The 18410-nt window shown below is 45.9% G+C and overlaps 1 protein-coding gene across 1 annotated transcript in view; it reads left to right on the top strand.

The window, feature by feature from the left end:
- The first annotated feature begins 825 nt into the window (after positions 1 to 825).
- Positions 826 to 18410, top strand: part of LOC135388975 (acetyl-coenzyme A synthetase, cytoplasmic-like) — a 29894-nt gene continuing 12309 nt past the window's right edge. Inside the window, exons 1-3 of the mRNA XM_064618865.1 lie at positions 826 to 1007; positions 2985 to 3543; positions 17331 to 17422. Of these exons, the coding sequence (XP_064474935.1) occupies positions 3203 to 3543; positions 17331 to 17422 (433 nt within the window). The 5' untranslated portion in view covers positions 826 to 1007; positions 2985 to 3202. The remainder of the gene's footprint in view (positions 1008 to 2984; positions 3544 to 17330; positions 17423 to 18410) is intronic.

Consider the following 18410-nt stretch of genomic DNA (forward strand, 5'->3'; position numbering starts at 1 on the left):
ACCACAAGGCACACTGGTCAGCATATGATATCAAATGATGCGGGGATCGAAGTCATTCTTATCACAAACTTCCGTAGACTTTTAAAAGTGAACTTCACCGCATAGCACGCTCCTAGCCAACCATAATCTCAAGTGACATCGTTCTCTCCCGTTATTTGCTGGAAACTGGAGGCGTACGCCATTTTTGTGACAATTATGAACTGCATAAGTGTCACACACAAAAAAGGCGTACGCCTCACGTTTTCAACAAATCAGGGGAAAGAACGATGTCATTCGAGATGGTGGTTGGCTAGGAGCGTGCTATGCGGTGAAGATCATGTTTAAAAGTGTACGCCCCGTAACCATCTAACACACTAACCCGCCAACTGTCACCGCGCGGACCCCTCGTCAGCGGTTAATGTCACTGCATAAAGGTCGTAATATGAGTTGAGTTCAGCCGAAACGCGTATAGGAGACGAATATCCTTTATAGAAAGCACGAAATATAGCAGAAAGTACGACATTTTAGAGCAGAGCAGTTGTATAACTACCCCAAAGGATAACAAATCATCTTCCACAAAGAGAAAGTCCCAATGTTTCGCGCTCATTCACAGCGTATAACTTCCTGAACCCTTTCAACCGCATACCGAGGCTCCCAACACAAGCACAGCGCAGTGTCACCTCAACTCTTACAACATGCGACGAGAGATGGCCGAGTGCACTGAGACATAACTGGCGAGAGTCGAAATTTCCTCTGGGACGGGTGAAGGTGCTCATCATGATTTTGCCCCAAACTGGTTTCTGTGCCGAGAGTGGATAGCAACGCCGCCTGGCGAGGGAAGCAGACGCCGCCTTAAGCCGGTTGACTTTAGGACCGAAAGGAATACTGCACGCTGCAAACACTGTCGTTACCCAGGATATGCCTACGTGCGTCCGTGCCTTTCATGCTACACGGCTACTGCTGCTACTGACGTCACTGACGGTGGTGTTGTGCTGAGGTCCGCAAAAGAGCATCACCCTCTTCTTCTGGTGAGTTCGCCGCATCTATTTATTTTGTGCCGACGGCGTTAATCTATATAGCGAGTTGTGGGAGCGGCTTTAAAGTCGAGCGGGGATATAAAAAAAAAAGTGTCGTGTTCGCTGACACCGATAGCGAGTGGAATTGGGATCGTGGCCGTATCGTTTTGCAGCTTTCCCGATGTCTGGTCAGGTGTCATAGACTGCTGACTCAACGTCAATCGTTTTCCTGTCATCGTAATAATATTTAATAATAATAATGAAAAAAGAACCAGTAAAGATATATTACACAATGTTCCGTGGATGCGACGGAACATCAAAGTGGGACTACGTGTAAAGCTGAAGAAAATGACAAAGAGGACATGAAGCTTCTCCATCAATTAAAGGCGGTCGCAAGAAGTGAAACACTTTGTTCTAACCTGACAGCCGGGGAGAGTGTGAAATGCAGGAAGCTCTGCTGCGTTGAACGCAAGCTTCCACAACACTTAATGTGCATATATACACATTTTTGTCAAATGTAAACTATTTTATTACCATTGTCTTTAATTTTCAATTATTTATTTGCGTTAATTTCAATCAGCTACCATTACAATCGTTATTTTCAATTGATTACTATTACGATTAATTACTTGCGTAATCACGAACCTATTCAAATGAGCAACAACAGCAACAAATGCCCTTCGGAGCTCATAGCACGAAGTATGGACCATACGACCTTCACTAAACAACGACAACTGGCCGAGGCAGATCACGATTAGGGATGTCACAGAGACGTAGGCCTCTGCCTAACCGGAGATCAGAAGACCCGGGTTCGATTCTTAGCGTCAGCGCCTCTTTTCCTCGAGTTGTTTGACCTTCACTACCTGTACTTTTCATTCTTCGTATACTTTTTTTTTTTAACAGTAAAAGTCTTTCCTCCTTCAAATATAAAATATTTACGCATCGCAGAACTTTACACAGCACTACACAACTTCCTCTAGATTTATTCCCGCGATCAGACTTTTCGACGCGCCCATACTTTACTGTATGGAAGCCTTCGTTCCAATACGCGGCTCGTGTACACCTGTTCAACACTCGGAGCGATGGGATCTCATGCATAATGCAGCGTCATGGAGACGGACACGGCGAGGAAAACATGCCATCAAAGCTCACATTGAGCTGCACACGTCAGTGTTCATGTTTTGCTCACTTAATATCACCCCTACTTAATACAGACCATATCCTACAAGAAAGGAAAGTGCCGCATTGCGTAAATTAATGACATACATCGACGGTGAAACAATGGGCAGGATTACGAGTGCAAGACGGGATTAACGAAAATATATTATACGACGTCGCCCGTGATATTCTCCGTCAAGAATAGATTAACGGGTTATAAGCGGTCCATCACTCGTGGATTATCAGTGCAAATAAGTTTCCTCGAGTATACCTCATACCGAAGACATGGAATACGTGGGAACGGATTCGCAGTGTCACCACGTAAATTTAGCTCGGTTCGGGACGTAATAGGATGACGTCAAAGCAGAGCTCTCTGTAAATGAAAGTGAGCATTATAACATGACGTAAAATTAAACACATCGTCACGTGTTTATGTTGTACGCAAAAGAGAGTCACGGTAGAATAGAACAGAATAGAAGTACAAAGAAAAAAAAATGGAATGGAGAGGAATGATGATGGTGATGATGATGATAGGAGAAAAAAATGGAGATGTGAGCCTGCTTACTGCGGGACAAGCTACTCCAGAGTCATGGTATCCAGGTTCCGCGATTTTAATGTCTGCTACCATCTGCTATTTCTTTCTCAATGTCGCGCTAAGAAAGAAAAAGTGAGTTGTGTTCAATGGACACCCTTACCTATAATTCCTTTACCAATACCGATGCCAATATCGGCACCAATATCCGGAGGCAAAAATGTTTGAGTGTTCTACCAATATCGCCTCCCAAGATATAAACGCTCACACGCGAAACTTAATAAGCTCTTTTCTCACAGCGACCTTTACTGCCGGAAGGGCCTTGCACAAGGATCATCCAGCACAGGAAGACACTGCAGGCCAGCTGGTGGTACCCCCAGTAAATTCCAAAGCGCCGTCCTAACAGCACTAAAGGATACGAAAGTTCAGCTTCAACGGAACCTCGCGATCACTATTCGAAGTAAAAGGGTCGACGGAGCCTTGCAGTTCTCAGGTCGTGTCTTATCCACCAGCAAGCATGCAAGAAAAGCCCGAGCAGACGTCCTGCCCCGCAGTAAACGGAACGACCGAGACACATAGCAAGAACAAGCAGTACCACGTGTCGTCCATGGAGCAGTACCGTAGGATGTACCAGGAATCGGTGGAAGAACCGGAAGTCTTCTGGGGACGACTGGCTAAGAGGCTATCGTGGAAGATCAGCCCAAAGTTGAACCGTGAGGATTTTGTGCGGTATAACTTCGACCCCACGCAAGGACCGGTGGAAGTCTGTTGGATGAAAGGAGCGGTGCTCAACGTCTGCTACAATGTCCTGGACAGGCACGTCGAGAATGGACTCGGGACCAAAGTGGCTTATTACTGGTGAGTGATATTTAACTGCTAAGCTGCTCCCTCACCTGTAGTGAACGTGTCTGCGGGGCTCGACGTGTTGTGTCCCATAACGACAACACAAAACACGTAAATATGGCAATGTGAGCCCCGTTTATTCGCTATATGCATCATAGACGTCAGATGCACCTTCGTAGTCAAGCACCGTTATGTAAACGCTGGTTTCCTATACTATATAGCGACATAGTACTAAGACTGCGCAAATCTTGTAGCTGAATAGCGTTTACATGCAAGCAGGCATTAACCAGAACATACAAAGTAAGGCAGATTGAAGCAAGGCTGGCCTCCCGTGTTTCAATATTGGCTGCGTTATACCGTCGCCTTATTGCATTTAAGGAATCTCACCATCTTTAAGGATCTCACTAATGATCGGGCTGATGAGACAGTAAGCACAAAATGTAACAGAACGCGAAAGTTCTCTGAACAATAACTTTCCGGAAGGATCCTGCTACACAACGTAAATAAAATAAAAATAAATAAATAAAAATGTGTCAAAATCAAAATTTACATATCATACGCAAAAACAGGTGAAGCATCGTCGAGCTCTGGTTGTATGCGTTCATTTGTCAGTGATTTTTTTTCTTAATGATCTAGTTTCCTCCGTAACGATCCATCGTGCCAATCGGGACACAAAATTCATTCCTCCATCGAGAGGAAAATCTTTCTACGCCGAGAATGGGACGTGACGCGGGTTCGAACTCCAGCACCGGCTGTTCTCTCTGAGGGTTTTATTTTCCGGCAGGCTCTCCAAACGAATGTCGGCACAGTTTCCCCTGAGGCGGGCCGAGGACGCATACTAACCCCTATCTCCCACTCCTTCCTGCTATCCTCTCTCCATTTGTCTACATCTGTACGCCGTTGATAGCCACAGTTGATTCGCGGCGCTAACGAAATTGAAAAAGAAAAAAATGCCTGTTCTGAAACTTCGTACATACAAGCATGCACAAGCAAAACTCTAGTACATTTTGACTGCGATTATTATAATTCCAAGTAGGAGCCATAAATAGGAGACATTAGCATATAGCTGAAATTATAAAGAGAAATAGTAAGAAACGTGCTTGTGTTCACGGCGGAAAGATCGTTACGGAAGTCTGCTATATTCGGATTACTAAGCCTGCCGTGTAAGCGCTGCGAGACTGGGCTCAAAGTCAGTCAGCGTTCACGCTATACGCTCGAAGCAGCACGTGCACGATGAGAGGTGCATCGATATTTGCAGAGGGCTATATTTGTGCTGAAGCACGGGTATTATATTCAGTGAGGTAAACGACACACAACGCGGGCAGCGAGGAGGAGTTAGTTAAAGGAATAAAGTGAAGCAGAGGGACAAAGGGAGTGGCAACGGACCTCAACCCGAGAAACGTCATCACTACTTTGGTAAAGACACTAAAACCAAAACAAATCGGAAGGGGAGGGCTGGTTTCCACGAATGGGCACTTGTTCGCTGCCCCCTATCGACAGAAAACTATAGGACCGAAGGTCACGTCCCTTACAGGGACCATCGTAATCCCCTCGAGACCGTGGCTTTCGGGCGCGACCTTGTTCGACCCTAGATTCGAGTGTAGTTCAACTCTACCAAATTGGTGGCGCTGTCGAACACTATGACGTCATCTGTTTACAGACAGGGAGATGTCTATTGTAATAAAGATAATGTTTGATCAATACCCTTCATAATACACTTCCCCCATTAGTATTGCAGCGTGTGTAGGAACAGTGACAGCATGCTAATATAAACAAAAACTACTTGCTAAGCTATGGTAAGGTATGGTGCACATTTATGCATGCTGTATGTAGATACATATATAAGTGTATGTATTATGTCGATTATGTATGCAGATACATCGACAAACACACACATGGTTTAGGAATTGGGTGTTGTAGACATGTTACAATAACGGGTGTTTTTTAACTGCACAAGATTTTTTTTAATATGCTATGAGAGCAGCATAGGTACCGTTTTTTCAGGTGCGTTATACAGCCAGGTAGACATCCTCTCGAAGAAAGCATGTAACTAATAGACTGTGTGACTAATTTCCTAAAACTCATTAATTCTTTAATTACGGACTTTCGGGAAAAGGTGAGATAACAGAATGGGTGTCAATCCTCCCTAAAAGTCATGTTTTAGCACGCATGCGTCATCATGGGTAGTCATGTTTTTTTGACGACAAACCCTGGACGAGCACATACGCTGAAATATCCATAGCGGAACTTTGCTATGCAAACGAACCGAAACCGAAACGGCGCTGATTAAGAGCGCATGGAGGACAGCGCTCACATTCCACGCTAGAGGGCCACCTGCTTTGGAGCGATGAAGATGACTGGAGTAGGTGCTTATCTGCTGGCCAGATCAACTACTTTGCGGGCCAGGAAAGGCTCAGACGGCGGAGCGACGCGCTCCGGAGGCGCGCGGTTTTGGTTTCGGCTCGTTTGCATAGAGTTAAATTCTGAGTTAATTCTGAGAGTTCATTAATTTTAGGTGATTAGTCATCTACTAGGTAGATAGTCTCTTCGAGAGGACGTCCGCCTGGCCGTATAGCTCAACTGTGTCATCAATGCTGCTCTCATAGCTTTTTTTCTGCTTAGGCTGCAAAAAAGAAAGAAAAAAAATCACCATGTATATTAGTAGCCAGAGTTCGGGAAAAAGTTAGGGGAGTTCGTCAGCGTATAAAATGAATAACACCTCCGAATTTTTCATGTTTTCTCCGCCTTAAAAAAAAAATAAAAAAATATATTCAGCTTGTGCCTGTTGACACTCCTGGAACCAACCCATAGGTCCTGCATTATAGCCCCTCTCAAAAGATGAACAAAAAGCACGAAACCTTTTCCACAGTACTTTGCTTTGGCAAGCTTAAATGTACGTCAATTCTTAAAAAAAAAAAAGAAAGAAAGAAATATCGGCTGTGTATTGCCTTACTTCGCGAGTGAAGGACAAACGTTTTACTATTCTACGACTACGGCTGCTACGTACGAATTAGCTAGAAATCCAATTATCGACGTCAATTTCGACAGCAGTACGTATTTGCAAGGCCGCACAAGCAATAACAATGAGCAATATGCCACGACCCAACATAACAACGTAAGTAAACAGGAATAGCACGGCAAACGTCCGCTTTACGAACGGCGTATAGTACAGAGAACAAAGAATACGCGGGCACTGGAATTAGTGCTAATGCGCATGCGTGGCAAACGTAAAACCTCAGATAAAAATCAAAACCAAAGGAAAAGACCTGGCAGCGGAAGCGACCATTATTTACGTGAGGAGGCTGGAAATGCCTTGCTATGCACGAACGAGCATAAAAATTACAGCCGTGCCCATTTTTCTCTGCTTTCTTTTTTAACATACGCTCCCTTTCTCATCGCATCTTACGGGGTCGAATACTCAACGAGGTATAGGACCAAGTAGACTTCAATGTATGTCCCTGGAAGTATAGGGAAGGTGGGGTACGGTTGACGTATTATTTTATAGCGTTTCTCGTGGTCGCGGCCTGAGTATTTGCGATATACTGAGCATTATTCGTTTATATCCATTCGTTTGTCTATGGAAGGCAGCCCCACGTCATTGCTTCAGGGTCTTCATTCCCCGCGCTATAAACAAGAAAAAAAAAAGTGGAAGAACCTTTCGGTAACATAAACACATCTAAATGGAAATTAACTTCCCACTCTGAGGAAGGAATGCGCCGGAGCGTGTTCCGTAAACTTTTGTCCAGCACTGAACATGTAGTTTCACGTTAGAAGACAGAGTCACATATACCAGAATATATCGCGGCATATATCGTACTAGCACTGCATCGTATTGTAGTATATCGCGTTTCAAATAATTTTCCATTATGTGTAGACGTGTGGCATCACACCTAACAAAAACAATACATCGTACACGAACTGGTTTGGACACAACCTGACAGCTGGGGTGCAATACGCCGTACGGCAATTTCGTCATTAATAATTTTATAACGCAGTTTCCTGTCCTGGCAACGCCTAGGACTTCAACTAACAACAACAAAGGACAACGCCTTCATTACTAGGCTCACCCCTCTAACTGTATACATAGATGACCAAAACACCTTCCGCCGTTACTTCTACTAAACACCGCCAGGGTGCACAGGCCAGAGTGGCGTTCAACTTAACGCTGACGCGAGCTGTACATCCGGGAAACGAAGGCGTGCGCACGCAATACGTTGTACCCGTGCAGAAGACTGGGAGGTAGTGGGTTCGAAACTTACCACCGCCTGTGCCGTCTGAGGTTATGGCGTACTTTTGAGACGGATGTCGGCACAGTTCCCCCTGAAGTCGGCCCAGGACGCACTCCTTCCTGTGTGTCCCTCTATCCACCTGTTCACGTCCGTGCGCCGCTCATAGCCGCAGTTGCTTCGCGGCGCTAACACGGCACGCAATTCACGTACGCAAAGGAACGACACGTATAGCGTAACCAATAGCATTTCTTATCTATCATTAGTGAGTTTTAGTATATCGTACGCTATCGCCATTGCGTACGTAAGGGGTAGCGTCGTGGTTCTGCGCATTGCGTAAAGCTCTGTTTATGTCTTGCGCGTGCACAGAGCAACGCTATCATTTGCGTACGAGTAGTGCGTTTTACTGGATTATGCGCTATCGCCTTTGCGTACGTAAGGGATAACGTGGTGATTCTGCGCAATGCGCAAAGCGCTGTTTATGTATTGCGCATGCGCAGAACTACCAACGCTATCCCTCGCGTACGAGTAGTGAGTTTTAGTGCGTCATACGCTATCGCCTTTGCGTACAACGTACTAAAACTCTCTATTATGTTGGGCTAGAAAGGAAAAAAAAAGAAACGGAAAGCTCGTAATCTAGCCTTCATGTACAATGTTACGCCTTGCATTGATAATAAGACCAATTTGCGCGCGTGACGTCACGGCTTGCGGCGGCGCTGCAGTCAGCAGATCGTCTGCTTGGTGTGGGAAAAACAGCAATCAATTTGAGTGATTGGAGTGATCGTTTTCATGTTTTCATGCAACGTGGGCATGCAGCAAAGCCGTGCATCCTTCGGGTACACAGCTCGATGGGGAAAGGGCGGCGAAATCACTTTTCATCAGTTTCCGCGCAACGCAGAACGAAGAAATCGTTTGACTGTGAATAGCTCTTGTGTGTTGGAATCGTTTTGATCAATTACATGGAAAGATTCTCTGACATCGCCTTTGTGAGATTCCCTCTCGACACCTGTGTACAAATAAACGATGCTAACATGAATCGGCGCACGGTAGCAAATCAGCGTTGTTTTCAGAAACGCACCGATCAAAAAGTGACTTGTACCCTCGCTCAGTATCAGCAGGGAACTGTCCCGGTGAAAATATTAGATAAACAACAATGCGATTGTGATCGCCGGCATGTTTTGTGACTGGGCTGTCCAGTTTTCGATGTGCAGCGTAAAGGGATTGTATACCGTTAATAAACAACTTCGTTTTGTATCAACACATATCTCATTCCTTCGGAGCTCTAAATTATTACGGGCGTTGTGGAAAGAGACAGTCGAGAGCGGTGTACCAGTGCAACACAGCCGATGTCGCAATTACTGAAAGCATACGCACGGCTGCGTTCAGTGTGTTTTGCCCATACCAAACCCACGCATGCGCTGATGGCGCCTCTTGTTTGTACCCAGTGCCCTTCCTGCGTATTTTACGAGAACGAGTTCAACCGACCCCCCTCCGTAGATATGCTCCAGTAAGATACGATAGACAACTTGCCGTCTCTGATCTTCGTTGCGCACCGTGAATTTTAAGCAGTCGCTTTTCTTCCGCAAACCCGAACGAATCATTGCTGACTTGCTCAGCGGCCTATCACGGCACGTCGCGGATTTTTGTTGTAACTGCAGAAAAACTGCCTGAAAACAAGGACAGCGAAGAGCAATGGTTGCACAGTAGTTCATGTGGTTATGCCTGCTTTCTTTGCTTTTATTTGGATTTAAAATTACGCATTTTACAATAGTTATAGTTCTATTTATGTTTATAATTAGTCGTATTTATGTGTAATGTTTAATTAATTATATTTCAATTATAATTCTGTCTATTACGACGTTGAGTTGGCGACGTTTGACAACGTCTGAGTTGGGAACTTTTTCACGTACGTATACGCTACACAAAATTCAACCTGAGACAATTGATATGTTATGAGGCGGGAACAGACAGACAAATACATACAAAGCGTCAAAATTCAAGCCCGCCGAGTGCACCAAGAATAGTGGGGAATGCACTATTGGAATATCCAAAACGAGCGCTGCGGTTTGAAATGTTGTAATGAGTCGCGGCACTCTGCAACAAAATAATGACAATAATGTGACATCAGAATTTCGAAGAAGAATTCAACCACTGGACAGAGAGGACAAACCAGTCCAGTTGACCGTACGACGCCATTTCCTTTCCTCCACCTCAGGTCTCCAGCGTCCGACACGTCTTTTTAGCCAAGTGCCAGTTTTCAAATCGTTCCTACGCATCAAACTATAACTGAATTACCATCAACGCCCACGTAGAAGTAATTCGGGGCAGGAAACAAAGCGAAGGAAAAGGGACAACGGAACCGTAATATGTAAAACGGCACAAGTTTTGCTGCCGCAGATCACGTCATCTCAGCATTCTAATCAAAAATTATTTATTAACCGTACAATTATTAACCAAAAGAAAAATACATATACTTATATCGCCACATTAAGCTATTTACTTTTTTAAAAAGAATAATAACGTATCAGCCAAACAATATTTTTCGACTGCGTTTACTTTTTGGCATCTGCAGGTGATTAAAGTCCCTGTCGAACATTTGTCAGAGTCCCTGTCACAACTATTTCTCCGTGCTCTGCGTACTTCGTTACTTTAACATGCGGCTATGGTAATCGGCTAACAACTCCATGTTTCTTTAGATATGCATTGATATGTGTAGCTTCCCTTTCTTTTCTGAATAACGCGTCCTGGAGTAGCCAGTCCCGAGTGGCTCGGGACTAACATCTCCATTTTTTCTTTTACGAATCAATCAATCAAACGATCCATGTTTCTTCGCTTTCTTAAATTTCCACCTTCGTCACTCGTATGACGGATTCGACTGGTCATTTCAATGCATAACGGCCTGGCGCTTTGAAATTGCTCGGAAATGGGCCGCGCTGGATCAGGTGACCGTTGCCAGGTACCAGTAGTGCCAGGTACCTGTCGGTTTTAGCCGCTTGGGTCACGCTAGGGGCATCGCGGTCGCTCGTCTTCGGTGTTTCGTTGTCTGCCAGCGTGCTCTGCCAGCTCTTCGACGTGCCAGCCAATGCGGGCCCTCGCCACCCTTGCAGCGCGGATGTGACGACACCGGATATAGTTGGGCTCCCTGCTGCTCGGCCGTTTCGAGACCGGGCGAAAAAAAAAAAAAAGTGCTAACTGGCAAATTCCGGGCGCTCCGAAAGCGCCACGCGAACATGCGAGATTGCTTCGTTTTGGCCAAGCGAACGTGACTGCTCGGGATTTGGCAAAAAAAAGAAAAGAAAAAAGAAACAAGAAAGAAGAAGAAAAACCGCCATGAAATGACCACCCGAATTCGCCAATAAAATGCATGTATGTATGTATGTATGTAAAAAGTATGAGGACCAACAGATTCAGAAAGCAAGATCTTTGCCGTGCCTTCTCCTGGAACATCCAAGAGAGAAAGAAAAGAGCAGACCGATTTGAATAAAGTTGCATGGCCATAAGAGAAGGCTGCATTACTTTCTTTTCGACTTTCTATCTTTTCCCACGCTTACTTGTTATTCCTGTCTTTCCTACTATATCGCGAAAGGAGTGGGGCATTAGCGTGACCGGTCACTTTGTATATTATCACTGGAGGCGAAAAGAACGAAAGTGCAGATGGCAATCAGGAAGAAGTCACCTGGCCACAGCGATGCTTATCTTAAACGGTGGCGCTTCTTTTCTTGGCTATGCTTTCAATGAAGGGCTACGAGATTACGCGGTCATTACGTCCACAGAAAGGAAGTACGTGAGTCACTGTAACCGATATATTTATTATTATTATTATTATTATCATTGATACGGAAGACGAGGCGAATTGATGACGTGAGAAAGTGAGGAGTTAAAATACGCATACAGGATGCGTCCATTCCAGCATAGCTGATACCGCGTGTGTCGTCGCATAGGCGAACGTGAGGAAAATTTATATAGGAAGATCCGTCCGGGGAAGTAACATGCGCTTGCCGTACGGGTAAAGGAAGGCTTTGTTTTCGGGCAAGAAGACACTTAAAATGCAATTTTAGCGCCGCGAAGCGTTTTGAGCGGCGTACAGATGTGGACAGATGGAGAGAGGACAGCAGGAAGGAGTGGGGGACAGCAGGGTTAGTGTGCGTCCTGGGCCGACTTCGCGTGCAGCATGTAGAGCCACACGAATAGACTGACATACCTTGCGTGAAAACGTGCTCGAATTACCTATTATCGGCGATCGCATATCTTCACGATATAGGGAGACTACTACTACTACTATTTCTACTCCTAGTTGAAATAGCAGTAGTAGTAGTTTGGTACTACTACTACTGCTAATAGTTATTTTATTCTTATTTTTTTCTTAAAACCAACCAACCAACGTTTTTGCAGTTGAGCTGTAGGGTCGGGCGGACATCGTCCTGCAGAGAGTGTGCAACTATACTGAATGACTAATTACCTAAAATTCATAAACTGACACTTCAAATATCGGTTCTTTTGAGCAAAAGTAGGACAGCAGGATGGGAGACAGTCCTGTATGAAAGCATTTTTATTGTTTAAAAATACGGGAACAAGCACGTGAGCTGAAATGTCCGTCGCTAAATACTGCTACGCAAATGAGCAGAAGCCGAAACCAAAACTACGCTGTTCAGGAGCGCGTGACTTTCGTCGTCGTCGGCTTATCTGATGGAAGTGCTTGCCATAGTCGGCCACGCTTACAACTTCAAGACTGTAGCAAGCGGAGGGACCGTGCGTCCTGAGCAGACATAGCAGTTGATATCTGGTCAGCGGATCAGCACCTCCTCCAATCATATCCAACGCTCCAAAGCACGTGGCTCTCAAAGCACGTGGAGTGAGCGCTGTCCTCCCTCAGCTCCTGACGCGCGCGGTGAGAGTTTCGGCGTCATTTGCATAGCAAAATTCGGTGATGCATATTTCAGTGTACGTGCTCGTTCTAGGAGTTAAAAAAATCATAATAACAGACATGCTTTCCTTGGGGATTCCCTCTCATCCTACCATTTCGCTTTAATGAATTAAATAATTTTAGGTAATTAGTCATACCGTGATTACGCCTTGGGAGAATGTCCGATTGGTCGTATAAATCAACTGCAGAAACGGTCTCTATGCTGCCCATAGTTTTTTTTAAGAATCTGAGCGGCGTACAGATGCAGAGAGGACAGCAAGAAGGAGTGGAAGACCGGGGGAGGGCTGTTAGTATACGTCCCGGGGCAACTTCAAGGAGAACTGTGCCGGAAAACCCAGGAAAAACCCCCAGATAGCCCAGCCGGTGCGTGGATTCGAACTCGCGTCACCTCCCAGTCTCTGCGTCGAAAGCGAAAAAAAGAAAGAAAAAGAAAGCCCTACATATTATCCATAGGGCCAACGCATGGAGCAAACATGGAACAAGGTCTCCCGGGCTGTCGGAATAGAGAACAAATAATAACTTTCGCACAAGTGAAATACAAAGGCACACAGAAAATAACGCTCTAAAAAAAGTTACCATGAACCGTATTACTGCGCAGTCCTCCGCCCGAAGTACATTTTTCTGCTTTTTGTTGCAATAATCAAAAGTTCCGGCTCGACTATTTTTAACACCTTCTTCTCCCTAGCATCTTCTTATCTCCTGATCACTTCCGAGTGTCAGGACATTGCGCTTCTTCTGCCGTTCCTCTTTTTTTTTTCTTCTTCTTCTTTTTTCTTTCTGGGCTTATGTTGACTGCAGGCCAACTTATAGAGATCACTGAGATGGAATTCTGAATTAAGAACGTGGTGGTCTTGGGGTAAGCGTATGGCAGTTGCAAAGCACAACCTGTGTTGCAAGCCGGGAAGGGTATGCGTTTACCTCACACAGAACGCCGGCCATCAACTATAGTTTGGGGACACACTGTCTGTATGTGTCACAATCTGTACAAACGAGATGCAAACGGGCGCGAAAAGTTCCGTGGGTCCCCCCGTTGACACATGAAGGCAAGAGCGCCGTTCACGTTGCAAGTAAAAGGTTCGTACTTTGGAATGGCTGAGAACGGCTAAACTGAGACGCATCATCTTCAGACAGTGCCAGAGTCATTGCCCTATATAAGTGTACTCTGATGTCTCGACGTGTTTTATATCCCTCTCAAACAGACTGATTTAGAGCTACTTTCAAGGAGTGACACTTGTGCTTAGTGCCATTCGTGTGCTGTCACACGGCTTCTTTTAGTGACGCTCCGCAGAAAGTACGCTACTCAGATACTAGTGAGTTTCCCAAACCCACTTCACTTCGGCGGACCGAGTGCGTAGCCTCGACAGCAGGCTTTGTGGTACAGGTAAAAATATTGAGGAAAAGCAAAAGGCAATCACAACACTGTTAAACAAGCGTTCTCAACAGCCGTGCTTATTTGATTTAGGTATATAGCGTAACATTGTGCCGAATGAAAATATAATTACTATCGTTGACAGCCTGTACGCAGAAACCGACACTGAAGATTTTTGTTTAGATTTAATTTATACAAGCTTTTGCGTGGAGGACCACACCTCTTCAGGTACGGTACCTGTACGGTACGGCTCGGTACCTGAAGAACTGTGGTCCTCCACGCGAAAGCTTGTATAAATTAAACTTAAACAAAAATCTCCAGTGTAGGTTTCTGCATTTTTGTTTATGTGGCCTGCAGGGCTTGACTCCCCTCTTCGTGTACGCTTCTGTTGATCGACAGCCTGTGAAAACTTCGCAGGCTGGCGATCTCGCCAAGACCATATTTGTTGTGGCAGATATTTGAGGGCATTTTTTTTTTTAACATTGGAAGAAAATTTGCGGAAAGTGTTTCTACTCTCTAAAAACAGAACTTCACTGCATAGCACGCTGTGCTCCAACCATTACAAAGAATGATAGGGTTATCGCTTCTGATTCGAAGAGAGAGAGTGAGGGGGGGGGGGGAGGGCGTACGCCTTTTTGTGGCAATTTTCATATATCCAAACTGCCACCAAAAAAGGGCGTACGCCAACCTCTCTCCTCGAATCAGAAGCGATAACCCTATCATTCGCGGCAATGGTTGGCACACAGCGTGCTATGCGGTGAAGTTCTGTTTTTAGAGTTTAAATCAACCAGAAACATTTATTATGACAGAATTGTGGCGCACGGCCAGAAATATTGCCATCGTTCATTCTCACCTACCGTACACTCTTAAAAATGAACTTCACCGCATAGCACGCTCCTAGCCAACCATCATCGCGAATGATATCGTTATCTGCCCTGATTTGTTGAAAACGGGAGGCGTACGTCTTTTTTGTGACACTTATGCTGTTCATAATTGTCACAGAAAAGGCGTACGCCCCCCGTTTTCAACAAATCAGGGCAGATAACGATATCATTCGCGATCATGGTTGGCTAGGAGCGTGCTATGCGGTGAAGTTCATTTTTAAGAGTGTACGGTACCATTCGCTGCCTGCGCGTGTCACTCTGAGGAAGGAATGCACCGAAGCGTGTTCCGTAAACTTTTGTCTATAGCACTGTGTATAGAAAAAGGTGCCCCCCGCGCCCTGTCGGACGACTGAGGACCTAAGAGGTTTGTCACGTCGAAGCTTCGGGAAATGATGGCTGTCTATAGGAGCGCATTTGTTGTGTTTGAACAGCGATATAGAGCATATACAGTTCACCTTCAAGTTCGTGCAAACTCGCGCATTTTTCTCCGCATTTTCTTTTCCTGGACTCGATCTGCCCGCCGCTCATTGTTCCCGGACTGATCACGTTTACCAATGACGTTACCCAGCTCCAACTACCCGTACACATTACCAAGAATCCACCCGGTAACATTTCCCATTACTCGCAGAGCCGTTTTCGTTATTTGTTCGTTATAGCGAAGTCACGTCATCCGTTTTATTCGAACTCTACGTTTTCGCTGACAAATGCTTACGAAACAATAACCGTGCGATGGAATCCATACACCACATCACCCTGCGTAGAGGACACGGTGTGGAGATGGAATTCCCCGTAAAAGGCCGATCGTTTCTGAGTTATCCCCTGGCCCCGAAACGGCGTAATCTGGACGCCCCCCGCTGGGAGTTCAACGTTACCTGGCAAACAGCCAGCGCACGAAAGCATGCGGCTTGCATTCAAAATCACTCTCGCCCGAGGCTGTAAAAGAAGGCCTCTTAGATGAGGAAGTGTGACGGGGCCGACTCTATTACCCGGAGTGCTCAGGCAGCTACAGAGCGTCGTTTCAAGTTCATTACCACGCGTCGGAAGGGTGAAAAAAGCACGGAATACTACGTGGAGGGGAGGGGCTCACGGAAGGTTTTGTGGATTGGAACAAGAAATAAATGCAATTCTCAGATGTACTTTAGAATAAAACTCCAATTTCTTTCTGTCGACGGGGCCTCGCACTGCACGCTAGGGAAAATTATCGATTTCTCTCCATCTTTCTTGGTGATGGCCTTATAGGGCGAACCATTATGTAGGTCCGTCCGTAACTTTTTGGACCACGTGACAGTGACATCACCGGGTCTTTTTCCGGCATACGTTGGCGGTACCGTGAAATCGTGCAACAACCACAATCACAAAAAAAAAAAAAAAAAAAGAAAACAGGGAAAAGAAAAGAAAAAGAGAAATGGCTTCCAATAAAAATTTTATTGTTCAAAAAGAGTTTCGCGGAAATATTTACTGCCAACGATGGCTCTATAAAGGAAACGCATTTAAATGTGTGTGTTTGGGACAGTGGTCAAAGTCGCACTATTTCTGTGTATCTGTATGTGTGTATGCAGTTGATTATAAATTAATTGGCTGCCAGCACCAGTGTCCCCTACTGTCACTTGTACGAAGGTTACGGGTTCGAACATTCAGATGAATGCAAGCGCAGCACGTAGCGCAGTTAATGAAAAGGTTACACAATTACATTTTTGTTCTTGTTCCTACAATCAATGTCAACACCAACACAAAAGGAATGGGAGACACCCATTGCTTCGTTCGTGTCATACGAGCGAAAGAAAACTGCTGTTCACCGTATTCTGCTCCTTCTCAAGATGGCCGACACCAGGGAGTGGGCTCCCATTGGTCTCCGCAAATGATCTTGTCCAATAATCGCGGGAGATTGTTTGAAGAGACCAATCTGACGCCGTGTTGTCGGGCTGCTTGAGGAAGAGAGGGCGAGAAAAAGCGTGCATTCCGTCTCTCTCTCTCTTTTTTCTTGTCGCTGATCAATCATGAACGCAACGGATGAACCCTGTTCATTTTGTGTTGGTGTCAAAGTGAAAGTCATTACTTATACCGCGCGGGGGGATCTTTGCACTTTAGTGTACCTTTAACCTTAAAGTAAGAGCGCGTGGCTTGCAGACACAGAAGCGCCGTGTATAGCCGCTGGGGATGATCGTGATTATGAAGCAGAGACGACCGATTGTAAGTGTGATAACTCATAACTGTCCAACCGAACAGACCGAGCCACTGTCGTGAGTGCAACGGCGTCAATCCGGTAATCGGACACAAACCCAAAGGCTAACTCTCACGGTCCTAGTGTTCACGCGTTACGTTTAAGTCTGATGTCGGTTGTACCAACGACCAAACCTCTGCCCATTATCGAAAACTCAATTAGGATTTCATCATTTCAGGGAAGGCAACGAACCCGAAGACCGGAGAACGATAACGTACAAACAATTACTGGACGACGTTTGTAGGTTTGCCAATGTACTCAAAAGAAAAGGTAAGCGTATTCACACCAGCTGCACGGTTAGTGATCATATCATACAACCTGTGGTAGTGGCATCAAGAACATTGCGAAAGAGTGGGGGATCGAACCCCACCTCTGACAGAGTTGGTGTCCTCTGGGCTCACTAGCACGATTTTGAGGCAACATGTAAGCATCACGATTCGCCGTGGAATCAGCCCAAGACGCCTGCTGAACTCCTTCTTTCCCGCTACTCTCTCTATATCTCCCTGTCTGAACGTCGCTCAGGCCGTGTATACCCACATGCGGCAACGCGTATGCGGAACGGAAAAGTTTTGCCGCGGTGCGGGAGAAGCAACGTGCGGTCAGCAAGCAAGCGGTCAGCGTGCTGCAGGCTGCGCGTGGGGCCGGAAGAAAACAAGTGCATGACGCAATATCCGTTGACCACCTGATTGGCCGATGATGCCCGGCATTCCGCTAAAAATTGTGCACCGCGCGATCGCCGCCTTTCCCACAGCGCGGCAAAAATTTTCCGCACCGCATACGCGTTGCCGCGCGCATTTGCCGCATGTGTGTACGCGGCCTTGCAGCCACAGTTGCTTCGCGGCACTTACATGGAACAGGGAAAGAACCTCTTACGTAACGCGCTTTGAAGTTATGCTTACAGAACGACATCTATGGCGATCTCTCCACCGGTCTATCCGGGGAGAGCACAGGGGAACAAAATGTGGTACGGAAAGACACAATCCGAATTCACCAGCGAAACACTACCGCCCTCCAGCAATGGGCCATAGTGTAGTGGAAGCTGTTGCGCGCATACAGCAAACTCAACAAGTCGGACACATGCTCGCTGTTGCTCCTCCTTGCAGGATGCGGAAGTGACGACTGTGATTGGTTGGAGCTCCGGCCGAATCCGATATTTCTCGACGAAGCAAGAGAGAGCGCTCCGTGACGGAGCGGGTTCATCCGAAACGACCAGCGGAACAAGAGATCCCGCTCCAAGTCGACCAGTGAACCACGCATT

The sequence above is a fragment of the Ornithodoros turicata genome, chromosome 3 (assembly GCF_037126465.1).
Source record: "Ornithodoros turicata isolate Travis chromosome 3, ASM3712646v1, whole genome shotgun sequence".
In the NCBI taxonomy this organism is placed as follows: Eukaryota; Metazoa; Arthropoda; class Arachnida; order Ixodida; family Argasidae; genus Ornithodoros; species Ornithodoros turicata.